Source organism: Anomaloglossus baeobatrachus, chromosome 3, assembly GCF_048569485.1.
Source record: "Anomaloglossus baeobatrachus isolate aAnoBae1 chromosome 3, aAnoBae1.hap1, whole genome shotgun sequence".
In the NCBI taxonomy this organism is placed as follows: domain Eukaryota; kingdom Metazoa; phylum Chordata; class Amphibia; order Anura; family Aromobatidae; genus Anomaloglossus; species Anomaloglossus baeobatrachus.
In genome coordinates, this window is record NC_134355.1 from 647,871,446 (window position 1) to 647,896,746 (window position 25,301).

The following is a 25,301-nucleotide window of genomic DNA, read 5'->3' on the forward strand; positions in this document are numbered from 1 at the left end:
TGGGAGACCCAGACGATTGGGGTATAGCTACTGCCCTCTGGAGGCCACACAAAGCACTACATTAAAAGTGCAAGGCCCCTCCCCCTCTGGCTATACCCCCCCCGTGGCATCACGGGTTCTCCAGTTTTAGTGCCAAAGCAAGAAGGAGGAAGCCAATAACTGGTTTAAACAAATTAACTCCGAATAACATCGGAGAACTGAAAAACCGTTCAACATGAACAACATGTGTACCCGCAAACAACAAAAAAACATCCCGAAGGACAACAGGGCGGGTGCTGGGTCTCCCAATAAGAGCTAGAAGAAAAGGAATTTACGGTAAGTAACAAAATTCCCTTCTTCTTCAGCGCTCTATTGGGAGACCCAGACGATTGGGACGTCCAAAAGCTGTCCCTGGGTGGGTAAAGAAAAACCTCATGTTAGAGCTGCAAAACAGCCCTCCCCTACGGGGGTGTCACTGCCGCCTGCAGGACTCTTCTACCTAAGCTGGCATCCGCCGAAGCATAGGTATGCACCTGATAATGCTTGGTGAAAGTGTGCAGACTGGACCAGGTAGCTGCCTGGCACACCTGTTGAGCCGAAGCCTGGTGACGTAATGCCCAGGACGCACCCACGGCTCTGGTTGAGTGGGCTTTTAGCCCTGAAGGAACCGGAAGCCCCGCAGAACGGTAGGCCTCTAGAATTGGTTCTTTGATCCATCGAGCCAGGGTGGCTTTAGAAGCCTGCAACCCCTTGCGCGGACCAGCGACAAGGACAAAAAGCGCATCGGCACGGCGCATGGGCGCCGTGCGGGAAATGTAGATTCTGAGTGCTCTCACCAGATCTAGCAAACGTAAGTCCTTTTCATACCGGTGAACCGGATGAGGACAAAACGAAGGCAAGGATATATCCTGATTAAGATGAAAAGAGGATACGACCTTAGGGAGAAACTCCGGAATAGGGCGCAGCACTACCTTGTCCTGGTGGAACACCAGGAAGGGAGCCTTGGATGACAGAGCTGCCAGCTCAGACACTCGCCGAAGCGATGTGATCGCAACAAGAAACGCCACTTTCTGTGACAGCCGAGAAAAGGAAACTTCCTTCAGAGGCTCGAAGGGCGGCTTCTGGAGAGCAACTAGTACCCTGTTCAGATCCCATGGATCTAACGGCCGCTTGTACGGGGGCACAATATGACAGACCCCCTGCAGGAACGTGCGCACCTTAGAAAGACGTGCTAGACGCTTCTGAAAAAACACGGATAGTGCCGAAACTTGCCCTTTAAGGGAGCTGAGCGACAAGCCCTTTTCTAACCCCGATTGCAGGAAGGAAAGAAACTTGGGCAATGCAAATGGCCAGGGAGACACTCCCTGAGCAGAGCACCAGGCTAAGAAAATCTTCCACGTTCTGTGGTAGATCTTAGCCGAATTCGACTTTCTAGCTTGTCTCATTGTGGCAACGACTCCTTGAGATAATCCTGCAGATGCTAGGATCCAGGACTCAATGGCCACACAGTCAGGTTCAGGGCCGCAGAATTCTGATGGAAAAACGGCCCTTGGGACAGTAAGTCTGGTCGGTCTGGCAGTGACCACGGTCGACCGATCGTGAGATGCCACAGATCCGGATACCACGACCTCCTCGGCCAGTCTGGAGCGACGAGTATGATGCGGCTGCACTCGGATCTGATCTTGCGTAGCACTCTGGGCAAGAGCGCCAGAGGCGGAAACACGTATGGGAGCTGAAACTGCGACCAATCTTGAACCAAGGCGTCTGCCGCCAGAGCTCTTTGATCGCGCGACCTCGCCATGAATGCCGGGACCTTGTTGTTGTGCCGGGATGCCATTAGGTCGACGTCCGGCACTCCCCAGCGGCGACAGATTTCCTGAAACACGTCCGGGTGAAGGGACCATTCCCCTGCGTCCATGCCCTGGCGACTGAGGAAGTCTGCTTCCCAGTTTTCTACGCCTGGGATGTGAACCGCGGATATGGTGGATGCTCTGTCCTCCACCCACATTAGAATGCGCCGGACTTCTTGGAAGGCTTGCCGACTGCGCGTCCCTCCTTGGTGGTTGATGTATGCCACCGCTGTGGAGTTGTCCGATTGGATTCGGATCTGCTTTCCTTCCAGCCACTGTTGGAAGGCCAGTAGAGCAAGATACACTGCTCTGATCTCCAGAACATTGATCTGAAGGGTGGACTCCTGCGGAGTCCACGTCCCCTGAGCCCTGTGGTGGAGAAATACTGCTCCCCACCCTGACAGACTCGCATCTGTCGTGACTACTGCCCAGGATGGGGGCAGGAAGGATCTTCCCTGAGACAATGAGGTGGGAAGGAGCCACCATTGTAGGGAGTCCTTGGCCGTCTGGGAAAGCGAGACTTTCCTGTCCAGGGACGTTGACTTCCCGTCCCATTGGCGGAGAATGTCCCATTGAAGTGGGCGCAGATGAAACTGCGCAAAGGGAACTGCTTCCATGGCCGCCACCATCTTCCCTAGGAAATGCATGAGGCGCCGCAAGGGATGCAACTGGCCCTGCAGAAGAGATTGCACCCCTGTCTGTAGTGACCGCTGCTTGTTCAGCGGAAGCTTCACTATCGCTGCTAGAGTATGAAACTCCATGCCAAGATACGTTAGTGATTGAGTCGGTGATAGGATCGACTTTGGAAAGTTGATGATCCATCCGAAAGACTGTAGGGTCTCCAGCGTAGCATTCAGGCTGTGCTGACATGCCTCTTGAGAGGGAGCTTTGACCAATAAATCGTCTAGGTAAGGGATCACCGAGTGTCCCTGAGAGTGCAAGACTGCTACCACCGCCGCCATGACCTTGGTGAAGACCCGTGGGGCTGTTGCCAGACCAAATGGCAGAGCTACGAACTGAAAATGGTCGTCTCCTATCACAAAACGTAGAAAACGTTGATGTTCTGTAGCAATTGGCACGTGGAGATAAGCATCTTTGATGTCTATTGAGGCAAGGAAGTCTCCTCTGGACATTGAGGCAATGACAGAACGCAGGGTTTCCATCCGGAACTTCCTGGCGTGCACATGTTTGTTGAGCCGTTTTAGGTCCAGAACAGGACGGAACGAGCCGTCCTTTTTTGGAACCACAAAGAGATTGGAGTAAAACCCTTGCCCTTGTTCCTGAGGAGGGACTGGGATCACCACTCCTTCCGCTCTTAAGGAGCCCACCGCCTGCAGCAGAGCATCTGCTCGGTCTGGATGTGGGGAGGTTCTGAAGAACCGAGCTGGAGGACGAGAATTGAACTCGATTCTGTACCCGCGAGACAAAATGTCCGTCACCCACCGGTCTTTGACCTGTGACATCCAAATGCCGGAAAAGCGGGAGAGCCTGCCCCCGACCGGCGATGCGGAGGGAGGGGGCTGGAAGTCATGAGGTAGCCGCTTTGGAAGCGGTACCTCCATTTGCTTTCTTGGGGCGCGTGTGAGCCCGCCACGAATCTGAGTTTCTTTGCGTCCTCTGAGTCCCTTTGGACGAGGTAAATGGTGTCTTGCCCGAACCTCGAAAGGACTGAAACCTCTGCTGCCACTTTTTCTGCTGAGGTTTGGTTGTTCTGGGTTGTGGTAAAGAGGAGTCTTTACCCTTAGACTGCTTAATGATATCAGCCAATGGCTCGCCAAACAGTCTATCTCTAGATAAAGGCAAACTGGTTAAACATTTTTTGGAACCAGCATCTGCTTTCCAGTCCTTTAACCACAAGGCTCTGCGCAAAACTACCGAATTGGCGGACGCCATTGAGGTGCGACTGGTAGATTCTAGGACCGCATTGATAGCGTAAGACGCAAACGCCGACATCTGCGTGGTAAGGTGCGCCACTTGCGGCACTGCTGGATGTATGATAGCATCCACTTTTGCTAAGCCAGCTGAAATAGCCTGGAGTGCCCATACGGCTGCGAATGCCGGAGCAAACGACGCGCCGATAGCTTCATAGACAGATTTTAACCAAAGGTCCATCTGTCTGTCATTGGCATCTTTAAGTGAAGCGCCATCCTCCACTGCAACTATGGACCTAGCTGCGAGTTTGGAAATCGGGGGGTCTACCTTTGGACACTGTGTCCAGCGCTTGACCACCTCAGGAGGGAAAGGGAAACGCGTATCTTTAGATCGTTTAGAGAAACGCCTTTCTGGGTGAGCGTCGTGCTTCTGGATTGATTCTCTGAAGTCAGCGTGATCCAACAAAGCACTCAATTTACGCTTGGGATAAAGGAAACGAAACTTCTCCTGCTCCGCAGCCGCCTCTTCTGCTGAAGGGGCTGGGGGAGAAATATCCAACAGCCTATTGATGGCTGAGATAAGGTCGTTTACCATGGCATCCCCATCAGGGGAATCCAGGTTGAGAGGGGTTCCAGGAATGGATTCCTGATCACTCTCATCAGACACATCACAGGGAGACTGATTGCGCTGAGACCCTGAGCAGTGTGATGACGTCGAGGGTCTTTCCCAGCGAGCTCGCTTAGGGTGGCTGGGGCTATCATCTGAGTCATAATCCTCGGCCTGTGAAGCCGGGGACCCCCCTGTGGGCTGGATTAATTCCAAGTGAGGGGGACCTGAGGACAGAGGCCTCGCCGTGCCCAAAGACTGAGCCCCATGCATAGATTGCAAGGTTTCAAGGATTTTTGCCATAGAGACAGACATATTATCAGCAAAAACTGCAAAGTCTGTCCCTGTCACCGGGGCAGGACTTACAGGCGTCTCAGCCTGGGTCACTCTCCCTCCTGACTCCGGCTGGCGAAGCAGCACCGGGTCGGAGCATTGCACACAATGGGGGTCATCGGAGCCTGCTGGTAGATTAGCCCCACATGCAGCACCCGCAGTATACACAGCCCTAGCCTTGGCAGCCTTGCGTTTTGAGGATGGCATGTTGTTGCTTCCACAGAGTGGTCTGGGAGATGCAGCCAGAAGCGACCTCACAGTGCAAGAAATACAATATCTCTATATCCTACACAGTACACCGATACACCGTGGGGCACTAGAGGGACCAGCACAGAAAAAACGCTTACCGCCCGCTTAAAAAGCGGGTGTGTGGTCGCCAGATAGCCCCTAGTCCAGGTCTCCCAGAGCCTTGCGTCCTTCCTCCAGCCAGACTGCATGTAATGGCTGCCGGCGTCCTGAGAGAGAAGGGGGGCGGGCCCTGGGCGTTCCTGGCTAAGAGCGGGAAGCCTGCTTCCCTCTGTGCCTAGTGTGAGGGCTGGAGCATGTAAATCAGGCTCCAGCCCTCGTCGCTGCTAGCGAACAGCGTCTCTCCCCTACCCTGAATGACAGGGTGGGGGCGGGAACGAATCGGAGCTGCCGGCGTCCTAGGCCCAAAAAGCCGGGGACTCAATTTATAACCGCCGCCGCCGTAAAAGCGCGGACGGCGGATCCCCGGCGCACCACAAGTCACAGCAGCGCCGCCCGGTCCAGAGGGGGTCGGCGCTGCGTTCCCATACACAAACAATCCCCCAGTAATCTGTAGGGACACTAACTCCAACGTTGCGGTCCCCGGCGCACTACAACACCCAGCCAGCCCGGAGTGTGTCTGTGCCTGCCGGGGACACAGAGTACCTGTATGATGCAGGGCCTGTCCCTGATCGTACTCCTGCTCCGAATCCATCAGGTTCTAATGGGTCTGTGGATGGAGCCCGGCGTCAGAGCTGAGAGGCCGGCAGGATCCCACTTCCACAGAGCCCTACCAGGGGATGTGGAAGGAAAACAGCATGTCAGGCTCCAGCCCTGTACCAGCAATAGGTACCTCAACCTTACAACACCATCCAGGGGTGAGAAGGGAGCATGCTGGGGACACTATATGTGTCCTCTTTTCTTCCATCCGAAATAGTCAGCAGCTACTGCTGACTAAAATCTGTGGAGCTATGCATGGAATGTCTGACCTCCTTCGCACACAAAGCTAAAACTGGAGAACCCGTGATGCCACGGGGGGGGTATAGCCAGAGGGGGAGGGGCCTTGCACTTTTAATGTAGTGCTTTGTGTGGCCTCCAGAGGGCAGTAGCTATACCCCAATCGTCTGGGTCTCCCAATAGAGCGCTGAAGAAATATTTTTTCTAAAAATCCCATTAGATACAGGGACAGTTGGGCAGGGATTAGTAATGTACATTAGAAAGAGAAAAAAAACCTTTCAGATCACCTGAGTAGATGCGTTTCAGGTCTTTGTGGAGTGCCTGCAGTCCACCGGACAGGCAGGTCCGGACTCAAAAGCCAAAAGGAAGGAGGGGGGAGGACCCAGCACCGATTCCAGTAAGATAAAATCCCAAAAATTTTATTAAGTCATATTAAAATTTATAAAAAAGGTACAAAAAGTTCCATGATAATGCCAAAAAATGGATACTTGACGCGTTTCAGACAAAATAAAAACACCATCCTTAATCACAAGCCTTAGGACTGTTTTTATTTCTTGAGACCGAAACGCGTCAAGTATCTGTCGTTATCATGGAACTTTTTGTACCTTTATAACTTTTAATATGACTTAGTTTTTTGGATTTTATCTTACTGGAATTGGTGCTGGGTCCTCCCCCCTCCTTCCTTTGATTAGTAATATGTACCCAGAAGTGCTCCTGGTTCTGGGTGTACATTGTACCTGACAGGTTCCCTTTCAGTGTATCACTCATACTTTTTACCACTATATACACCACCCATTTCTCAAAGGTTTTTACTTACTATAATCAACTAGTAGGAGATCATCAGATAACACTCTCTCCTGACCCCACTGTGGGGGACAAAACACAGCCCCATTCATGCGAATGCACAGCCGGTGGCCAAATGAGCAATTAGGGATAATCTCCATAATATTCCGGTATATTGCAGTAATTAGAGGAGATTCCCCGTAATTACAGCAGCGGGTGTCATAATAAAAGTGTGCCACTAGAGGGCAGCGACTGCCCGCAGTTCAGCAGTGACTGCTCCGCTCACCTGTTCGGCCATCGCTCCGCTCACCTGTTCACCAGCTGATCGAACAGCAGACTCTGGTTCAGGGTCTCGAATCGGTTGCTCTTCGATCTGCAGCTTCTCCTGACCTCTCGATTTCCATTAATGCAGGAATGGTCAACATTACTCTCCTTCTCCACGCGGCGGCTCTTAAGAGCTATAGGAAAACACCATAAAACAAACCTGGTAAGACCATAGAACATGCCTGCTCTGTGCATATAACCACTTCTTACTTGTGATGCAAGAAATAAATGGTTGCCTTACAGAAAACCCTCCATATCTACTTTTTAGAAGTCCGATCTAAACCGAAGGTGAATTATTCTGCGAGGTCCCGAAAATCAAAGTGTTGTGTCATCTGCTACTGTAGGAGAACTACAACTCCTAGCATGCTCTGACCACTATAACAGGCAGGGAGTTGCAGTTTCTCCCAACACTTAGAGATTCCCTATTTCCAGATACCGAAACCTGCGGAAAATTTACCTTCTTGTTGAAAGCTGTATTTTTATTTTAGACTAGCTGTAGTATCGGGGCGTTGCTGGGGATAGTGTCTATCTCCGTCCCCGCCTCCCTCCTTCTCCGTCCCCCTCCTTCCCCGCCTCCGCTTCCTTCTCTGTCTGTGTCCATCTGTCTGTCTTTGAATTTGTCTCTTTCCCTGCCTCTTTCTCTGTCTGTGCCTATGTCTCTCTGTCTCTCTATCCGTCTCCCCACCGACATCTTATTACCTCACACAGAAGCTTCTTAAACTAACAATTTATTTTGTTCCTATAGCAACCACTCACAGCTGCTATTCATAACCTGTAGCTCCCACCTCCACTCCCTTTAATGAAGGCAGTTTTTTGGAGAGTAACTGTAAAGCGCAGGGTTAAATTTTCCCATCAAAATATAGTCTATGACGTTCCTTGAGTCATATGCAAAATTTTGTGACGAATTCCTTTAGCGGACACACACACACACATACATATACACATATACACACACACACACAACTTTATATATTAGATTTATATTAATTGCTTTTTTTTCTTAATGACGCTTATAGTTTGGGTTTAACAATTTTCAACAATTGCTAGATCGGACATTTCTGCGTACAATGGGACCACATTTTGTTTTTTACATTTCTTTATTTTTAACGGAGGAAAAAAAAGAGGGGGGGGGGGGTTTATAAGAATTTTATGTTTGTTTTTTTTAAATATTTTATTTTCCTCCTATAAAAAAGGGACGTGAACCTGTGATTTTTCTCGCTTTTACGAAATACTGAATTACTGCAACATGGCAGAATAATCAGTCATAATTGCGGCCTCACATGAAGCGCAAATCTGGGCTTCACAGAACGAACCTGCCAGCCACAGAGCAGTCACAAGCCCTCGGCTGCCATGGTTGTCCTTCAGGAAGACAGACGCTGGGAGGATCCCTCGCCAAGACTGTGCTGTTTATATGGTTCAGTCAGGGACGGACAGCGGCGTTTAAGGGTTAACAGCAGCGGACCACTCATTTGTCCTGTATGACGCCGGACCCTCTCCACGACGTATCATATTTTTGGAGCTATAAGATGCAGTCTTTAACAAGAAAATCATGCTAAAAAGCGTGTGCATCTTCTTGCCTGGAGGTAGCGTCTTGTGATGGAGAAGAACACTGACACCACATCCTCCCCGATCACAGAGAGCCGGTCTCTCTACTCCGGCTCTGCACTGATCTATGGGGTTGGTACAGATCAAGAGAGGAAGCTACCGGGAGCTGAGCGGAGGCTGCAGGACCGAGAAGATGAAGGACCTTCCACACAAGTAATTCAAGGACCTTTCAGATCATGTGACTGATTACATGATCTGAAAGGTCTTGAAGTTAAATTTGAAGAAATCCTTCAGGAACTGTAAGTAGTGGTAACGTATAGTGAGTGTGCATGTGTAAATGTGAGTGTAGCTTTGTATGTACGTGCAACTGCATATTTAGCAGAGCTGTGTATGTAAATGTGCATGTAGCAGAGGTGTGTGTGTGTGTGTGTGTGTGTGTGTGTGTGTGTGTGTGTGTGTGTGTGTGTGTGTGTAAGGCCATGTGCCCACGGGAGATCGTACCTGCGGACGTTTCTGCGGGTATTTCCGCAGGTTCATGCAGCAACCCCCCAAAATCCGCAGCTATCCATTGTTGCGGTATTTCTGCGGAATTGTTGTGGTAAAACTGCGGATTTCACGCGGAATTCCTGCGGATTTCACGCCCTGTATCTCCATAGTGGAAGGCAGGAATTCCGCATGAATAACTGACATGCAGTTACATGAGGCTGCGGGAAATCCGCAGAATTTTCCGCAGCCACAAAAACCTCAGCATTGATACAGCACTCCCCAAATCCCATAGGATAACACGGGGAGTGTCTGTACTTGCGTAAACCCACGGATTTATCTGGAAAATATAGAAAATCTGCGGGTTTTCCGCAGCAAAATCCGCAGTTACTTTCTCCCGTGGACGCATGGCCTAAAAGTGCATGCAGCAGAGCTGTGTGTGTAAATGTGCATGTAGCGGAGCTGTGTGTGTGTAAATGTTCATGTAGCAGATCTGTGTGTGTAAATGCGCATGTAGAAGAGCTGTGTGTGTGTAAATGTCCATTCTTGTGAATATATTTTCCAGTTTGGGGCTCCCTCTTGTGGTCAGTGCTGGCGGTGCAGTTGACTTGTAGAATGAGAGCCACACACCTGTAGAGGACTGGCAATCAGGCCTTTCAGATTGGGCTACATAACTGAGTAGTTTTCTCCTGTTATTTGCCAGTGCTCAATTGATTACCTGTGTGTTTAGGACATTTTGTAACCAGCCCTGCTCAAGACCAGAACTCCTCTTAACCCCATAGCGACGGCCTAACGTCTCAAGACGTCGGAAAAGCAGGGTACTTATTCTGTTCCGACGTCTTGACACGTCAGGCCGGAAAAAGCTTGTAGCGCCCCCCCAGTGACGGAAAATCTCGGGGGTTTCAGCTACCGGAGGTAGCCGAGACCCCCAAGATTATGAATCGGGGTGTTGTTTTTGGACCCCGATAATGTGATCGCCGGTATACACTGTATACCGACATACACAAAAAAAAAAGGCAAATAATACTGATTTCTTTCCCATCTGACATGATCAAACATGACAAATGAGAAAGAAATATAAGCCCCTAGGTGCCCCCAAATCCCCTGTACCGGAGAAATCAACCCCCACCACCCCCACCCCACATCCAAAATGGCACCGACGCGCGCCGAAAACTGACGCCGCCGCCGGCTCTCCATTCATTTCCCTCCGATCTGAAATGATCAAACATTTCAGATCACAGGGAAATTTCCTCCCCCTGACCCCTCCTCCGGGACACCGGAGCCCTCTGGTCCCCCGGAGCCCCTCCGGTTCTCCAGAGCCGCCCCCCTTCCCCCCTCCGGAGCATGCAAGATAGCGGCACGATGCGTACAGTAGCGCGCGGCCGCATTCATCCTGCTCTTTCTGCCGCATGTGACACGTCACATGCGACAGAAAAGTTGTCTCCAGGTCCCGCTAGGTCTCCCGCCATCACCCCGCGTCAGCCCCCGGTCTTCCCCGTTACCTGGCATCTGCTCCGTCCCCGCGATCACGCCGCCTCCTTCTGGAAAACTGGCGGCGCATGTGCACACAGCGGCTGTCAGCTGGATCATTGCAAGCAGGGACGCTGACCTCGCTGCTGCTGTACTGTGGACCAGGGGAGAGTGAGTGCAGTAATCTGCAGCCACACTCCTCACATGGAGAGCCTGCTGTTCTAGAAAATGGGGGTACGTTCTGTGAGCGTGCCCCTCATATTCTGGAATGAGGTTACTGCAGGTCACTCTGTCCTAGGTTGGACCGGGGCAGTGTGAGTGCAGTATTCTCAGATTACTGCACCCACACTGCTCATGGAGAGCTTGCTCTTCCAGAAAATGGGGGATACGTTCCCTGAACGTGCCCCCCATATTCTAGAAGGTCCAGAGTCGGCGTGGGACCTCCAAAATGGATTACAGCGACCGGAATTTGTTTATTTTCAATAAATTGGTGAAAGAGGAATGTTTTGGGGAGTTTTTTTCAAATAAATTTTTTTTTGTCTTTATTTTTTTCTATTACTGACTGGGTTAGTAATGTCGAGTATCTGTTTAGATGCCGTGACATCACTAACCCCAGGGCTTGATGCCAGGTGACATTACAGCTGGTATCAACCCCGTATATTACCCCGTTTGCCACCGCACCAGGGCGTGGGATGAGCTGGGGCGAAGCGCCAGGATTGGCGCATCTAATGGATGCGCCACTTCTGGGGCGGCTGCAGCCTGCTATTTTTAGGCTGGGAAGAGTCCAATTACCATGGTTCTTCCCACCCTGAGAATACCAGACACCAGCTGTCCGCTTCACCTTGGCTGGTGATCCAATTTGGGGGGGACCCCACTTTTTTTTTTTTTTTTTTTTAAAAAAAAAAAACGCCTGGGCAGCCCTCCAAATTGATCACCAGCAAAGGTGAAGTGTCAGCTGTGGTTTGCAGGCTACAGCTGTCTGCTTTACCCTAGCTGGCTATCAAAAATAGGGGGGACCCCACGTCGTTTATTTTAAATTAATTTTTTGGGGGGGCTAAATACAAGGCTAGGCACCCATTAGTGCCACATGAAAGGCACTAAAGGGCGCCAGCTTAGAATATGCAGGGGGTGGGACGTTATAATTGTTTGACATCTATCCATTCATCCATTGTAGCATTTTAGGCTGTGCGCCCACAATCAGGGTTTGCAGCGTTTTGGGCGCAGAGTGTTTTCCCTGCGTCCATAACGCTGTGTTGTGCAGTAGAAGCACAGTGGAAGGATTTTTAGAAATCCCGTGCCCACTGTGCTTCTTTTCTCCGCAGCATACACTGACGTGCGGTGCAGCTTCCCGAGCCTTAGCATGTCAATTTATTCTGCGGAGACAAGAGTGTTCTCTGCAGGTAGCATAGAGCTCCACAACAGCCTGAACCCAAATCGTGGGCATGGGCAGCTGCGTTCTCCCGTGGACAAACTCACATCTCTGCAGGAAGGCTGACACTGTATACTAGACGCTGTGTCGCTGGATCATGGCCACTTAGCCTAAAAGTGAGAAATTTGTTGCTACAGCAACATTTTTGTGAAGTACCTGTGGATTCAAAATGCTTACTATACTCCTGAAAAAAATCCAGTTTCCAAAATGGGGTCACTTGTGGGGGCTTTCTGCTGTATAGGTACCCAAGGGGCCCTGCAAATGTGACATGGTGCCCGCAATTTATTTCAACTTTTCCAGAATTCAAATGGTGCTCCTTCCAAGCCAAGCCCATCCCATTTATCCAAACAGAGGTTTTTGGCCATATGTGGGGTATCCCTGTGCTCATAAGACATTGGATAACCTGTGGGGTCCACGGTTTGTTGGTGCCTCTTGAAAAGAAGGGAATTTTGTTACTTACCGTAAATTCCTTTTCTTCTAGCTCCTATTGGGAGACCCAGACGATTGGGTGTATAGCACTGCCTCCGGAGGCCACACAAAGCAATTACACTAAAAAGTGTAAGGCCCCTCCCCTTCTGGCTATACACCCCCAGTGGGATCACTGGCTCACCAGTTTTAGTGCAAAAGCAAGAAGGAGGAAAGCCAATAACTGGTTTAAACAAATTCACTCCGAAGTAACGTCGGAGAACTGAAAACCATTCAACATGAACAACATGTGTACCCGAAAAACCACCAAAAATCCCGAAGGACAACAGGGCGGGTGCTGGGTCTCCCAATAGGAGCTAGAAGAAAAGGAATTTACGGTAAGTAACAAAATTCCCTTCTTCTTCGGCGCTCCATTGGGAGACCCAGACGATTGGGACGTCCAAAAGCTGTCCCTGGGTGGGTAAAGAAATACCTCATGTTAGAGCTGCAAAGACAGCCCTCCCCTACGGGGAGGCAACTGCCGCCTGCAGGACTCTTCTACCTAGGCTGGCGTCCGCCGAAGCATAGGTATGCACCTGATAATGTTTGGTGAAAGTGTGCAGACTCGACCAGGTAGCTGCCTGGCAGACCTGTTGAGCCGTAGCCTGGTGTCGTAATGCCCAGGATGCACCCACGGCTCTGGTAGAATGGGCCTTCAGCCCTGATGGAACCGGAAGCCCAGCAGAACGGTAGGCTTCAAGAATTGGTTCTTTGATCCATCGAGCCAGGGTGGCTTTGGAAGCCTGCGACCCCTTGCGCTGGCCAGCGACAAGGACAAAGAGTGCATCAGAGCGGCGCAGGGGCGCCGTGCGGGAAATGTAGATTCTGAGTGCTCTCACCAGATCTAACAAATGTAAATCCTTTTCATACCGGTGAACCGGATGAGGACAAAAAGAAGGTAAGGAGATATCCTGATTAATATGAAACGAGGATACTACCTTAGGGAGAAACTCCTGAATGGGGCGCAGCACTACCTTGTCCTGGTGGACCACCAGGAAGGGAGCCTTGGATGACAGCGCTGCTAGCTCAGACACTCTCCGAAGAGACGTGATCGCTACCAGAAAGGCCACTTTCTGTGATAGTCGAGAGAGTGAAACATCCGTCAGAGACTCGAAAGGCGGCTTCTGGAGAGCAACTAGTACCCTGTTCAGATCCCATGGATCTAACGGCCGCTCGTACGGGGGGACGATATGACCAAACCCCCTGCAGGAACGTGCGTACCTGCGGACGTCGTGCTAGACGCTTCTGAAAAAAACACCAATAGCGCCGAGACTTGCCCTTTAAGGGAGCCGAGCGACAAGCCCTTTTCCAACCCAGATTGCAGGAAGGAAAGAAAAGTAGGCAATGCCAATGGCCAGGGGGACACTCCTTGTACAGAGCACCAGTAAAAGAAAATCTTCCACTTCCGTGGTAGATCTTAGCAGACGTGGGCTTCATAGCCTGTCTCATGGTGGCAACGACCCCGTGGGATAATCCTGAGGACACTAGGATCTAGGACGCAATGGCCACACAGTAGGTTCAGGGCCGTAGAATTCAGATGGAAAAACGGCCCTTGGGACAGTAAGTCTGGCCGGTCTGGTAGTGCCCACGGTTGACCGACCGTGAGATGCCTGTCGCCAGAGCTCTTTGATCGTCATGAAAACCGGGACCTTGCTGTTGTGCCGATTCGTGAAACCCGTCCGGATGCAGAGACCATTCTCCTGCGTCCACTCCCTGGTGACTGAGGAAGTCTGCTTCCCAGTTTTCTACGCCCGGGATGTGAACTGCGGATATGGTGTATGCTCTGTCTTCCACCCCTAGCCGAATCCGGCGGACTTCCTGGGAGGCTCGCCGACTGCGTAGTCCGCCTTGGTGGTTGATGTATGCCACCGCTGTGGATTGTCCGACTGAATTCGGATCTGTTTGCCTTCCAGCCACTGCAGGAAGTCTTGCAGGGCCATATGCAATGCCCAGAGCTCCAGACAATTGATCTGAAGAGTGGACTCCTCTGAAGAGAGTCCTTGATCGTCTGAGAAAGGGGGACGTTCCTGTGTAGGGACATCGACTTCCCCTCCCATTAGCGAAGAATGTTCTATTGAAGTGGACGCAGATGAAACTGCGTGAAAGGGACTGCCTCTGGATGAGGTGTCTCCTTGAAGGAGAGACTGCACCCCCGTCTGTAGTGACCGCTGTTTGTCCAGTGGAAGCTTCACCATCGCTGAGAGAGTGTGAAACCCCAAGCTAAAATATGCCAGCGATTGGGTTAAACTTTGAAAAGTTGAGGACCCACCCGAAACTCTGGGAAGTCTCCAGCGCCATGTTCAGGCTGTGTTGGCATGCCTCTTAAAAGAGTGCCTTGACAAGTAGATGGTCTAAGTAAGGGATCACAGGGTGACCCTGAGAGTGCGGGAGTGGTCCCACTGCTGCCATGAACTTGGTGAAAACCCGTGGGGCTGTCGCCAGACCGAAGGGTAGGGCTACGAACCGAAGATGCTCGTCTTCAATAACGAATCGTAGCAAACGCCGGTGCTCTGGAGCAATCGGCACGTGGAGATAAGCATCCTGATGTCTATTGATGCTAGGAAATCTCCTTGAGACATTGAGGCAATGACGGAGCGGAGGGATTCCATCCGGAACCGCCTGGTTTTCACGTGCTTGTTGAGCAGTTTAAGGTCCAGAACGGAACGGAAGGAGTCGTCCTATTTTGTCACCCCGACCAGATCGGAGTAAAAAGTGTCTCTTGTTCCTGAGGAGGAACCGAGATTACGACTCCTACTGCCTGCAGCAGAGCCTCGGCTCGGCCGGTGAGGAAGTTTTTGCGACAAACTGTCTCTCACCCACCGGCCATTGACCTGTGGCAGTTAAATGTCGCTAAAGCGGGGGAGTCTGCCACCGACCGCGGACGCGGAGAGAGAGGGCTGAAAGTCATGAGGAAACCGCCTTGGTAGCGGTTCCTCCGGCTGCCTCCTCCGGGCGTGATTGAGCCCGCCAGGAACCTGCGCCCCTCTGAGCCTTTTGAGTCCTGTTGGACGAGGGCAATTGGGACGTGCCCGAGCCTGGGAAGGACCGAAACCTCGACTGTCCCTTCTCCTGATGGGTCTTGTTTGATAGCTGGGGTAAGGAAGAATCCGTACCCTTGGACAGTTGAATGATTTAATCCAACCGCTCACGAAACAGTCTGTCACCAGATAAAGGCAATCTGGTTAAGCACTTTTGTGGAAGCAGCATCTGCTCCAATCCCTTAACACTAGGAGCGTAACAACACGGAGTTGGCGGACGCCACTGACGTACGGCTCGTAGAGTCCAGGACAGCATAAACAGCTTGAGTCGCAATGCCGACATTGCGAGGTGAAGGACGCTACTGCGGCCAAGATGTACATGTGACCGCGTCCCTCTGCGCAATACTAGCTGAAATAGCTTGGAGTGCCTCTATGGCTGCGAATGCCGGGGCAACCGACCCGCCGATAGGGCTATCTGTCTGTCAATGGCATCTTTAAGTGAAGTCCCATCTTCCACTGCAACTATAGATCTAGCCGCAAGCCTGGAGATTGGGGGATCCACCCTTGGAGCGCTTGAGCACGTCAGGGGGGAAGAGACAACGCGTATCTTCAATACGGTTGGAGAAACGCTTATCGGGATAAGCGTGGTATTCCTGGACTGCTTCTCTGGAGTCAGAGTGACCAGAAAAGTACTCAATATACGCTTGAGATACCGAAATAGGGATTTCTTCTGCTGTGAAGCTGACCCCTCCACTGGAGGAGTTGAGGGAGAAATACCCAACCTTCCATTGATGGACGCTATAAGATTATTCACTATAGCGTCACCATCCGGTGTATCCGGATTGAGAGCGGTCTCAGGATCAGACTCCTGAACAGCTACGGCTGCCTCATCATACAGAGAGTACTGTGATGAAGTCGAGGGCCGTTCTTAGGGAGCTCGCTTAGGCCGTCTGGGACTGTCGTCCGTGTCAGAGCCTGCACCCTGGGATGCATGGGACCCTCCTGGAGCCATGATTTGTTTCGAAATCAGGGTGGCCAGGGGCATTGAATCAACATTGCCCAAGGTCTGTCTGGACTGCAAAGTCTGTAAGATGTTAGTCATAGCCACAGACAATATATCAGCGGAAACTGCAACTCCGTCCCTGTCCCTGGACAGGGATCACAGGTGGTTCTTTTGGCCACCTGTAGCAGAGACCCCGTTGAGTAATTGCACACACTGGGGGTCCTGGAACAGTCGCATGCAGTACAAGCAGCATAGAAAGCCTGTGCCTTGGCACCCATGCTTTTTTTTTTTTTTTTTCTTTTATTTTTTTTTTTTTGCCGTTGCTGTCTAGCCATCTAGGAGCATTAGCCAAGAATAGCGACCGTACAGTGCAATGTATAGCATACAAGCATGAAGTACAATAAACACTTCAGCACATGCAGTACAAGGAGCATAGAAAGCCTGTGCCTTGGCACCTTTGCTTTTCTGCTGCCGTTGTCTAGTTATTCAGGAGCATTAGCCAGGAAAAGCGACATACAGTGAATGTATAGCATACAAGCATGAAAATAACCACTGCAGCACATGCAATCCAAGCAGCATTGAAAGCTTGTGCCTTAGCACCCTTGCTTTTCTGCTGCTGTTGTCTAGTCATCAAGGAGCATTAGCCAAGAGTAGCGACATGCAGTGAATGTACAAGCATGAAAATAAACTCTGCAGTACATGCAATCCAAGCAGCATTGAAAGCTTGTGCCTTAGCACCAGTGCTGTTTGCTGCCGCTGTCTAGCCATCTAGGCGGGTAGACAGCCAAGAATAGCCCTTACAGTGCAATGTAAAGCATACAAGCATAAAGGACACATGACACTGCAGCACATGCAAGACAAGCAGCATATAGAGTCTGTGCTTTAGCACCCCTGATCTTTTGCTGCTGTTTCTAGGTCTGCATCCTGAATAGCGACCGTACAAAAGTACAACAGGACACTTCGGCATTAGTGGGTCAGCACTTTAGTTGCCGCTTACCGCCCGCACAAAAGCGGGTGTGTGGCGCCGGAATCCTGCCGGCGCCCACTGTGTCTAGTAAAGGGGGCTGGAGAATGCAAATAAGGCTCCAGCCCTCGTCGCTGCTATAGAACAGCGTCTCTCCCTGTCCTTGAGTGACAGGGTGGGGGCGGGAACGAAGCGGCGCTAGGCCGCAAAAGCCGGGGACTAAAGTTAGAAGCGCCGCCGCCGTAAAAGCGCGGTCGGCGCGTCCCCGGCGCACTACAAGTCGCAGCTGCGCCGCCGCTCCAGGGGCGGTCGGCGCGGCGGTCCCCACACGTAAAGTCCCCCAGTAATCTGCAGGGACTATAAGCCCAGCGCACAGCGCTACAGTCCCCGGCGCACTAGCACACCCAGCAAGCCTGGAGTGTGCGTGGCCTGCCATACGGGGACACAGAGTACCTGAAAGTTGCAGGGCCTTGTCCCTGAACGGCACTCCCGCTCCACATCCAGCAGGTTCTATGGGTCTGTGGATGGAGCCCGGCCTCAGGGCTTGGTGGCCGGAAAGATCCCACTTCCTCAGAGCCCCTCAGGGGGATGGGGAAGGAAAACAGCATGTGGGCTCCAGCCTCCGTACCAGCAATAGGTACCTCAACCTTACAAACCGCAAGTGGGGTGAGAAGGGAGCATGCTGGGGGCCCTAGTATGGGCCCTCTTTTCTTCCATCCGATATAGTCAGCAGCTACTGCTGACTGAACAGTGGAGCTTATGCATGGATGTCTGACCTCCTTCGCACAAAGCAGAAAACTGGTGAGCCAGTGATCCCACTGGGGGTGTATAGCCAGAAGGGGAGGGGCCTTACACTTTTTAGTGTAATTGCTTTGTGTGGCCTCCGGAGGCAGTGCTATACACCCAATCGTCTGGGTCTCCCAATGGAGCGCCGAAGAAAGTAACATTTGATGCTGAAGCAACATTTTTGTGAAAAAAAATGAAAACATTTTCAATATGGCAACCTAAGCTTATTAAATTCTGTGAAGTACTCTTGGATTCAAACTGCTCACTATACACCTAGATAAAATCCTTGAGGTGTCTTGTTTCCAGAATGGGGTCACTTGTGGGGGACCTCCACTGTTTAGGCACCTTAGGGGCTTTCCAAATGCAACTTAGCGTCTGCTAATGATTCCAGCCAATTGTGCAGTCAAATGGCGCTCCTTCCCTTCAGAGCCCTGCTGTGCACCCAAACAGTTGATTTTCATCACACATAAGGTATCAGCATACTCAGGAGAAATTGCACAATAAATCTTATGCTGAATTTTCTCCTTTTACACTTGTAAAAAAAAAAAAAAAAAAGCTACCTGGTTGAAGTAACAATTTTGTGGTAAAAATGTATTTTTTTATTTTCACAGCTCAACATTCTAAACTTCTGTGAAGCACCTGAGGGTTCAGGGTACTCACCAAACATCTAGATACATTCCTTCAGGGGTCCATTTTCCAAAATGGGGACACATGTTGGGGAGCTTCACTGTATAGGCACCTTAGGGGCTCTCCAAATGCAACATGGCGTCCGCTATTGATTCCAGCCAATTTTGCAGTCAAATGGCACTCCTTCCCTTCAGAGCCCTGTCATGCGCCCAAACAGTTGAATTCCACCACATATAAGGTATCGCCAAACTCCGGAGAAATTGCACAATAAATGTTATGCTGAATTTTTTCCTTTTACTCTTGTAAAAAAAAAAAAAAAAAAAAAGCTACCTGGTTGAAATAACAATTTTGTGGTAAAATTTTATTTTTTTATTTTCATGGCTCAACGTTATAAAATTCTGTGAAGCACCTGGGGGTTCAGGGTATTCACCAAAGTTCTAGATAAATTCCTTGAGGGGCCTAGTTTCCAAAATGGGGTCACTTGTGGGGGGTTTCTGCTGTTTAGGTACCTTAGGGGACCTCCAAATGCGACATGGTGCCCGCAATCTTTTTCAGCCAAATTTCCTTTCCAAAATTCAAATATTGTTCCTTCCGTTCCAAGCCCTCCCATTTGTCCAAACAAAGGTTTGAGACCACATGTGAGGTATCACCGCGCTCATAAAAAAAAGTGGGTAACAATCCTTGAGGTCAAAGTTTTGGAATTACCTCTTGAAAAAGTGAGAAAAGTGATGCTAAAGCAACATTTTTGAGAAAATTATTAAAATTTTCAATATGACAACATAACGTTAACAAAATCTGTGAAGTACCTGTGGATCTAAAATGCTCACTATACCCCTAGATAGAAGCCTTGAGGGGTCTAGTTTCCAAAATGGCATCACTTGTGAGGGGTTTCTGCTGTTTAGGTACCTTAGCGGACCTGTAAATGCAACATGGTGCCCACAATCTATTTCAGCCAAATTTGCTTTCCAAAATTCAAATATTGCTCCTTCTGTTCCGAGCCCTCCCATTTGTCCAAACAGAGGTTTCTGACCACATGTGAGGTATTGGTGCGTTCATAAGAAAGTGGGGAACAAGTTTTGGGGTCCATTTTGTTGTGTTATTTCTTCTAAAAGTGAATTTGGGTTAGAGCAACATTTTTAGGTAAAATTTAATTTTTGCTTTTTTTCATTCCACATTGCTTTTGTTCGTGTGAAGCACCTGAAGGGTTAATAAACTTCTTGAATGTGGTTTTGAGTACTTTGAGGCGTGCAGTTTTTAGAATGGTGTCACTTTTGGGTATTTTCTGTCATCTAGGCCCCTCAATGTCACTTCAAATGTGATGTGGTCCCTAAAAAAATGGTTTTGTAAATTTTGATGTAAAAATGAGAAATTGCTGATAAACTTTGAACCCTTCTAACTTCCTAACAAAAAAAATGTTTGTTTCCAAAATTGTGCTGATGTAAAGTAGACATGTTGGAAATGTTATTTATTAACTATTTTGTGTCACAGAAATCTCTGGTTTAATGGTATAAAAATTCAAAATTTGAAAATTGCTAAATTTTTGCCAAAATTCAATTTTTTCATAAACGCAAAAAATATTGTCCTAAATTTGGTACTAACATGAAGTCCAATATGTCACGAAAAAACAATCTCAGAATTACCGGGATCCGTTGAAGCGTTCCAGAGTTATAACCTCATGAAGTGACACTGGTCAGAATTGCAAAATTTGGTCTGGTCATTAAGGTGAAAATTAGCTCCGTCACTAAGGGGTTAAGATAAGTGGTCTTTGTACCTCTGCTTATTGTTTCCACTTTCTTGTTGTTTTTTCTGTTTTGATACTATTGCTTGATTCCGATTTTGCCTGTGTGGAGCTCCTGGTGGAATCGGATCATTCCCTGCTGGGAGTGTCTATATATTTAGCTCCATGATTCTGCAAGGTATTGTGTTTTTTCATGCTTGGTATTAAATTCAGTCCCTCATCTATATTAGTGTTTTTGGATCCCAGTAACATCAGAGTACTGATATAGTGGGGGAGAGGCTGTGTGGTCTCCATGTCAGGCGTGCTGAGATTTTTTAGGGTTTTTACAGCTGCAGAGAGTGCTCTTTCCTATCCTTTCCTATAAAGATAGTTTGGGCCTCATCTTTGCTGAATCTGTTTTCTAGCTTTATATTGTGTTTTCCTATATCACCGTAGTCTTTACATGTGGGGGGGGGGCTATCTATTGTTTGGGGATTGCTTTGAGGCAGATTAGCTTTTCTAATATTTCTCTCTGCACGAATATTTAGTTCTCCGGCTGTGTCGAGACGACTAGGTCATCGTAGGCTCATCCCACGGCTACTTCTAGTTGTGTGTCAGGATTAGTTCTGCAGTCCGTTAAGGTTCCAGCCACTCTGTTACCATTTGGGTTTCCGCATTATTTGATCCTCCCAGATCCCTGAATCATAACAATTGATATAGTGGGGGTAGTCTCAGGGTTTATCCGTGTCAGGCGTGCTGAGATTTATTAGGGTTTTTATGGCTGCAGACAGTGCTCTTTCTTATCCTTTCCTATAAAGATAGTTTGGGCCTCATCTTTGCTGAATCTGTTTTCTAGCTTTATATTGTGTTTTCCTATATCACCATAGTCTTTACATGTGGGGGGGGCTATCTATTGTTTGGGGATTGCTTTGAGGCAGATTAGCTTTTCTAATATTTCTCTCTGTAAGAATATTTAGTTCTCCGGCTGCGTCAAGACGACTAGGTCATCGTAGGCTCGTCCCACAGCTACTTCTAGTTGTGTCAGGATTAGGTCTGGAGTCCGTTAAAGGTTCCAGCCACTCTGGTTACTTTTTTGGGTTTCCGCATTTTTTGATCCTCCTCGGACCCTGAATCATAACAGTGCATGTAGCAGAGCTGTGTGTGTGTGTGTGTGTGTGTGTGTGTGTGTGTGTGTGTGTGTGTGTGTGTGTGTGTGTGTGTGTGTGTGTGTGTGTATAAATGTGCATGTAGCAGAGCCGTGTGTGTGTGTGTGTGTGTGTGTGTGTGTGTATAAATGTGCATGTAGCAGAGCTGTGTGTATGTAAATGTGCATGTAGCAGAGCTGTGTGCACAATACACACACTGCAGAGAAAACCACTAACCATAGATTTATTACCTCCCTATTCTATCCCATTACATTAAAATTAGTGCTAAAGACCTCTTCATTTTACACCACCAGGACAGTTTATATATAATAAAAAAAAAAAAAAAAAAGAAGAAGAAGAGGAAAAACATTTTTCCTGTTTTCTGCTGTTTAATAAGGTTTGTTTTATGGTAGGGAGCGTCTTATAGCATGAAAAATACAGTATAAATTTGTTATGGAGTGTTAATGAATTACTAATTACAGGAAAACAAAAAGAAAACAATGCAAGTAGCCTTAATTAAAAAGCTCCTATTATTCTCGGTACACAGCTCCACTGTGGAGCAATGCTGTGCTAAAGTTACAGACTATAGGGTCTGTGTAGACTAATCTTGCAATTGTGTGTTATTCCTCTCTAATTGCCCACCAGAGAAATAGAACAATATATACAGTTACATAGAGCTCCAGAAGCCGGATCAGAGGCAATACTCACATAGACTGCTGTGGCTGTTTGGTAAAGAAGCACCGGTCTGAGATAATAACCTAGGAGAGAAACACAGCGCAGGATTAGTCTGGTGCCGTCCATCGTGTTCTGTACAGGGCCTGGATAGAGATTTCATACCCCAAAACTTTTCTACGTTACTCCCCCAAGTCTAAATGTATTTTACTGGGATTTTATGCGATCTACTAACATCAAGTATTTCGCAGGATGTTTAGGGTCATCGTCCTGCTGGAAGGTAAATCTACCCCCAGTCTCAAATCTTTTACAGCCTCTAGCAGGTTTTCCTCCAGGACTGGCCTGTATTTAGCTCCATACATCCATCAACTCTGACCAGCTTCCCTGTCCCTGCTGAATAATAGCCTCCCCATAACAGGATTCTGTCTCCATCATGACTGACAGTGGGGATGGTGTTTTCACGGTGATGTGCAGTGTTAAGCCTGCTTTACACGGTACGACCGATTGTGCGATTTCACAATCGATCGTACCCGCCCCCGTCCTTTTTGCGTCACGGGCAAATCGCTGCCCGTGTCGCACAAAGTTAGTAAACCCCGTCACACATACTTACCTCTCGTGCGACCTCGCTGTGGGCGGCGAACGTCCACTTCCTGGAGTGGGAGGGACGTTCGGCGTCACAGCGACGTCACACGGGCGCCGGCCAATAGAAGCGGAGGGGCGGAGATGAGCGGGACGTAAACATCCCGCCCACCTCCTTCCTTCCACATAGAGACGGCGGCGGCCGCGGGAGGCAGGTGAGCTGATCATCGTTCCCGTGGTGTCACACGGAGCGACGTGTGCTACCACGGAAACGATGGTCAACTAAAGTAACCGATATTATGGAACCTAACGAGCAGTACCCGACTCACGATTTGTGAGCGATACTGCGTCGCTAGGAGGTGTCACACAGGCCGGCATCGCCAGCGATGCCGGATGTGCGTCACAAAAACCGTGACCCCGACGATCTATCGCACGATAGATTGCCTGGTGTAAAGCAGCCTTTAGTTTTCCACCATAGTATTTTGCATTAAACCCAAAAACTTATACTTTGGTCACATCTGACCAGAGCACCTCCTTCCACATGCTAGCTGTGTCCCCTACATTGCTTTTTGCAAACTGCAAAAAGGACTTTTCATTGCTTGCTTTCCAAAAAGTCTTTCTTTTTTCCACTCTTCCATAAGTCCAGATTTGTCGAGTATACGACTAAAGGGGGCTTTACACGCAACATCGCTAATGAGATGTCGTTGAGGGTCACGGAATTCATGACGCACATCCGACCTCGTTAGCGACGTCGTTGCATGTGAAATGCACGAACAACTGTTAACGATCAAAATTACTCAACTAATCGTTGATCGTTGACACGTCGTTCTAATCCCAAATATCATTGCGGTTGCAGGACGCAGGTTGTTCGTCGTTCCTGCGGCAGCACACATCGCTATGTGTGACACCGCAGGAACGAAGAACATCACCGTACTTGCGGCCACTCACAATGAAGGAAGGAGGTGGGCGGGATGTTGGGTGGCCGCTTAGCGACGCCGCTGTGACGCCGAACGAACCGCCCCCTTAGAAAGGAGGTGGTTTGCCGGCCACAGAGACGTCGCTAGGCAGGTAAGTAGTGTGATGGGTCCTGGCGATGTTGTGCGCCACGGGCAGCGATGTGCCTGTGACGCACAACCAACGGGGGCGGGTGCTTTCACCAGCGATATCGCTAGCGATGTCGCTGTGTGTAAAGCAGCCTTAGGCTATGTGCGCACTAGAGCTTTTTACCTGCGGATTTACCCGCGGATTTGCCCCGGAAATTTCTTGAGAAATGTCTGCAATCTTTGTGCAGACATTTCCCATGAAATTCAATGAGAAAAAAAAAAATAGTTGTGCGCACTGTGCGGATTTTTCTCAAGAAAATTTCTTGAGAAAATGTGCATGTCCATTAATTTCCGCAGGTACCGGCGGTATTCCGGGGGTATTCCGCAGGTAGCAATGATGTGCGGTATACCACCGGAATAGCCGCGAATTACCTGCGGGAATGCTCATCACTGCCTGCGGTTTTGCAGGAAGCGATGTCATTATGCCAGGAAGAGGAGGCGGAGCAGAGTAAACACAGACGTCGCACTCCCTGGACGCCGCACAGAAGCACTTCCGTGCGACCTCCAGGTGCCCGTGCAGTCTGTGTCCTGCTCCGGCCTCGCGGCTGCCTGCACTGCAGGGTGTCAGTGTCTGCCCGCACTGTCAGCAGCTTGTCACGCGGCAGCGCAGGCAGACCCAGCACTGCAGGATGTCAGTGTCTGCCTGCGCTGCCGCGTGACAAGCTGCTGACAGTGCAGGCAGACACGGACATCCTGCAGTGCTGGGAGCCGCGGGGATGACGATCGCTGCTGTCAGGAGGTGAGATCATTACCTGCTGTGACGATCTCCTGCCTCCTGACGTCACCGCGGTCACTGCTGTCTATGCCAGTCTCGCGAGCGGCCCGAGACTGTCACTAGCGGTGACGTCATGGGCTCTCGCGATACTTCTGACAACGCGGCGGGCATAGAAGTCAGTGACAGCGCTGACGTCAGCAGTACAGGAGATGATCACAGAAGGTAATGATCTCATCTATGCTCCTGATGGCAGCGCTCGTCATCCCCTGCAGTGACCTGAGCTGACCTATTGATGTTAGCTCAGGTCACTGCACTGCTCTCCCAGCCAATGGGAAACATTCTGTTCTTCATTGACTGGGACAGCGACTATGGTATGGATCGCCGTGCCCCCCTTATTTGATTACGCCGGACGTGGAATTGATTGTGCTCTTTTCAATAAATTGGTTAAAGAGGGAATGTTTTGGGGAGTGTTTTTTCAAATAAAACTTTTTTTGTTGTCTATTTTTTAATTATTACTGACTGGGTTGGTGATGTCGGGTATCTGATAGACGCCTGACCTCACCAACCCCAGGGCTTGATGCCAGGTGACATTACACATCTGGCATCAACCCCATATATTACCCCGTTTGCCAACGCACCAGGGCGCGGGATGAGCTGGGGCAAAGCGCCAGGATTGGCACGTCTAATGGAT

At 49.6% G+C, this 25,301-nt stretch overlaps 1 protein-coding gene across 2 annotated transcripts in view; it reads right to left on the reverse strand.

Annotated features, from left to right (window-relative positions):
• The window catches only part of ATAD2B (ATPase family AAA domain containing 2B), a 346,160-nt gene that overhangs the window by 242,135 nt on the left and 78,724 nt on the right, over positions 1–25,301 (reverse strand). For both annotated transcript variants that reach the window (XM_075341155.1, XM_075341154.1), the window contains exons 3-4: positions 22,250–22,299; positions 6,916–7,063 (exon numbers count right to left, since the gene is read on the reverse strand). In XM_075341155.1, the coding sequence (XP_075197270.1) occupies positions 6,916–7,063; positions 22,250–22,299 (198 nt within the window). The remainder of the gene's footprint in view (positions 1–6,915; positions 7,064–22,249; positions 22,300–25,301) is intronic.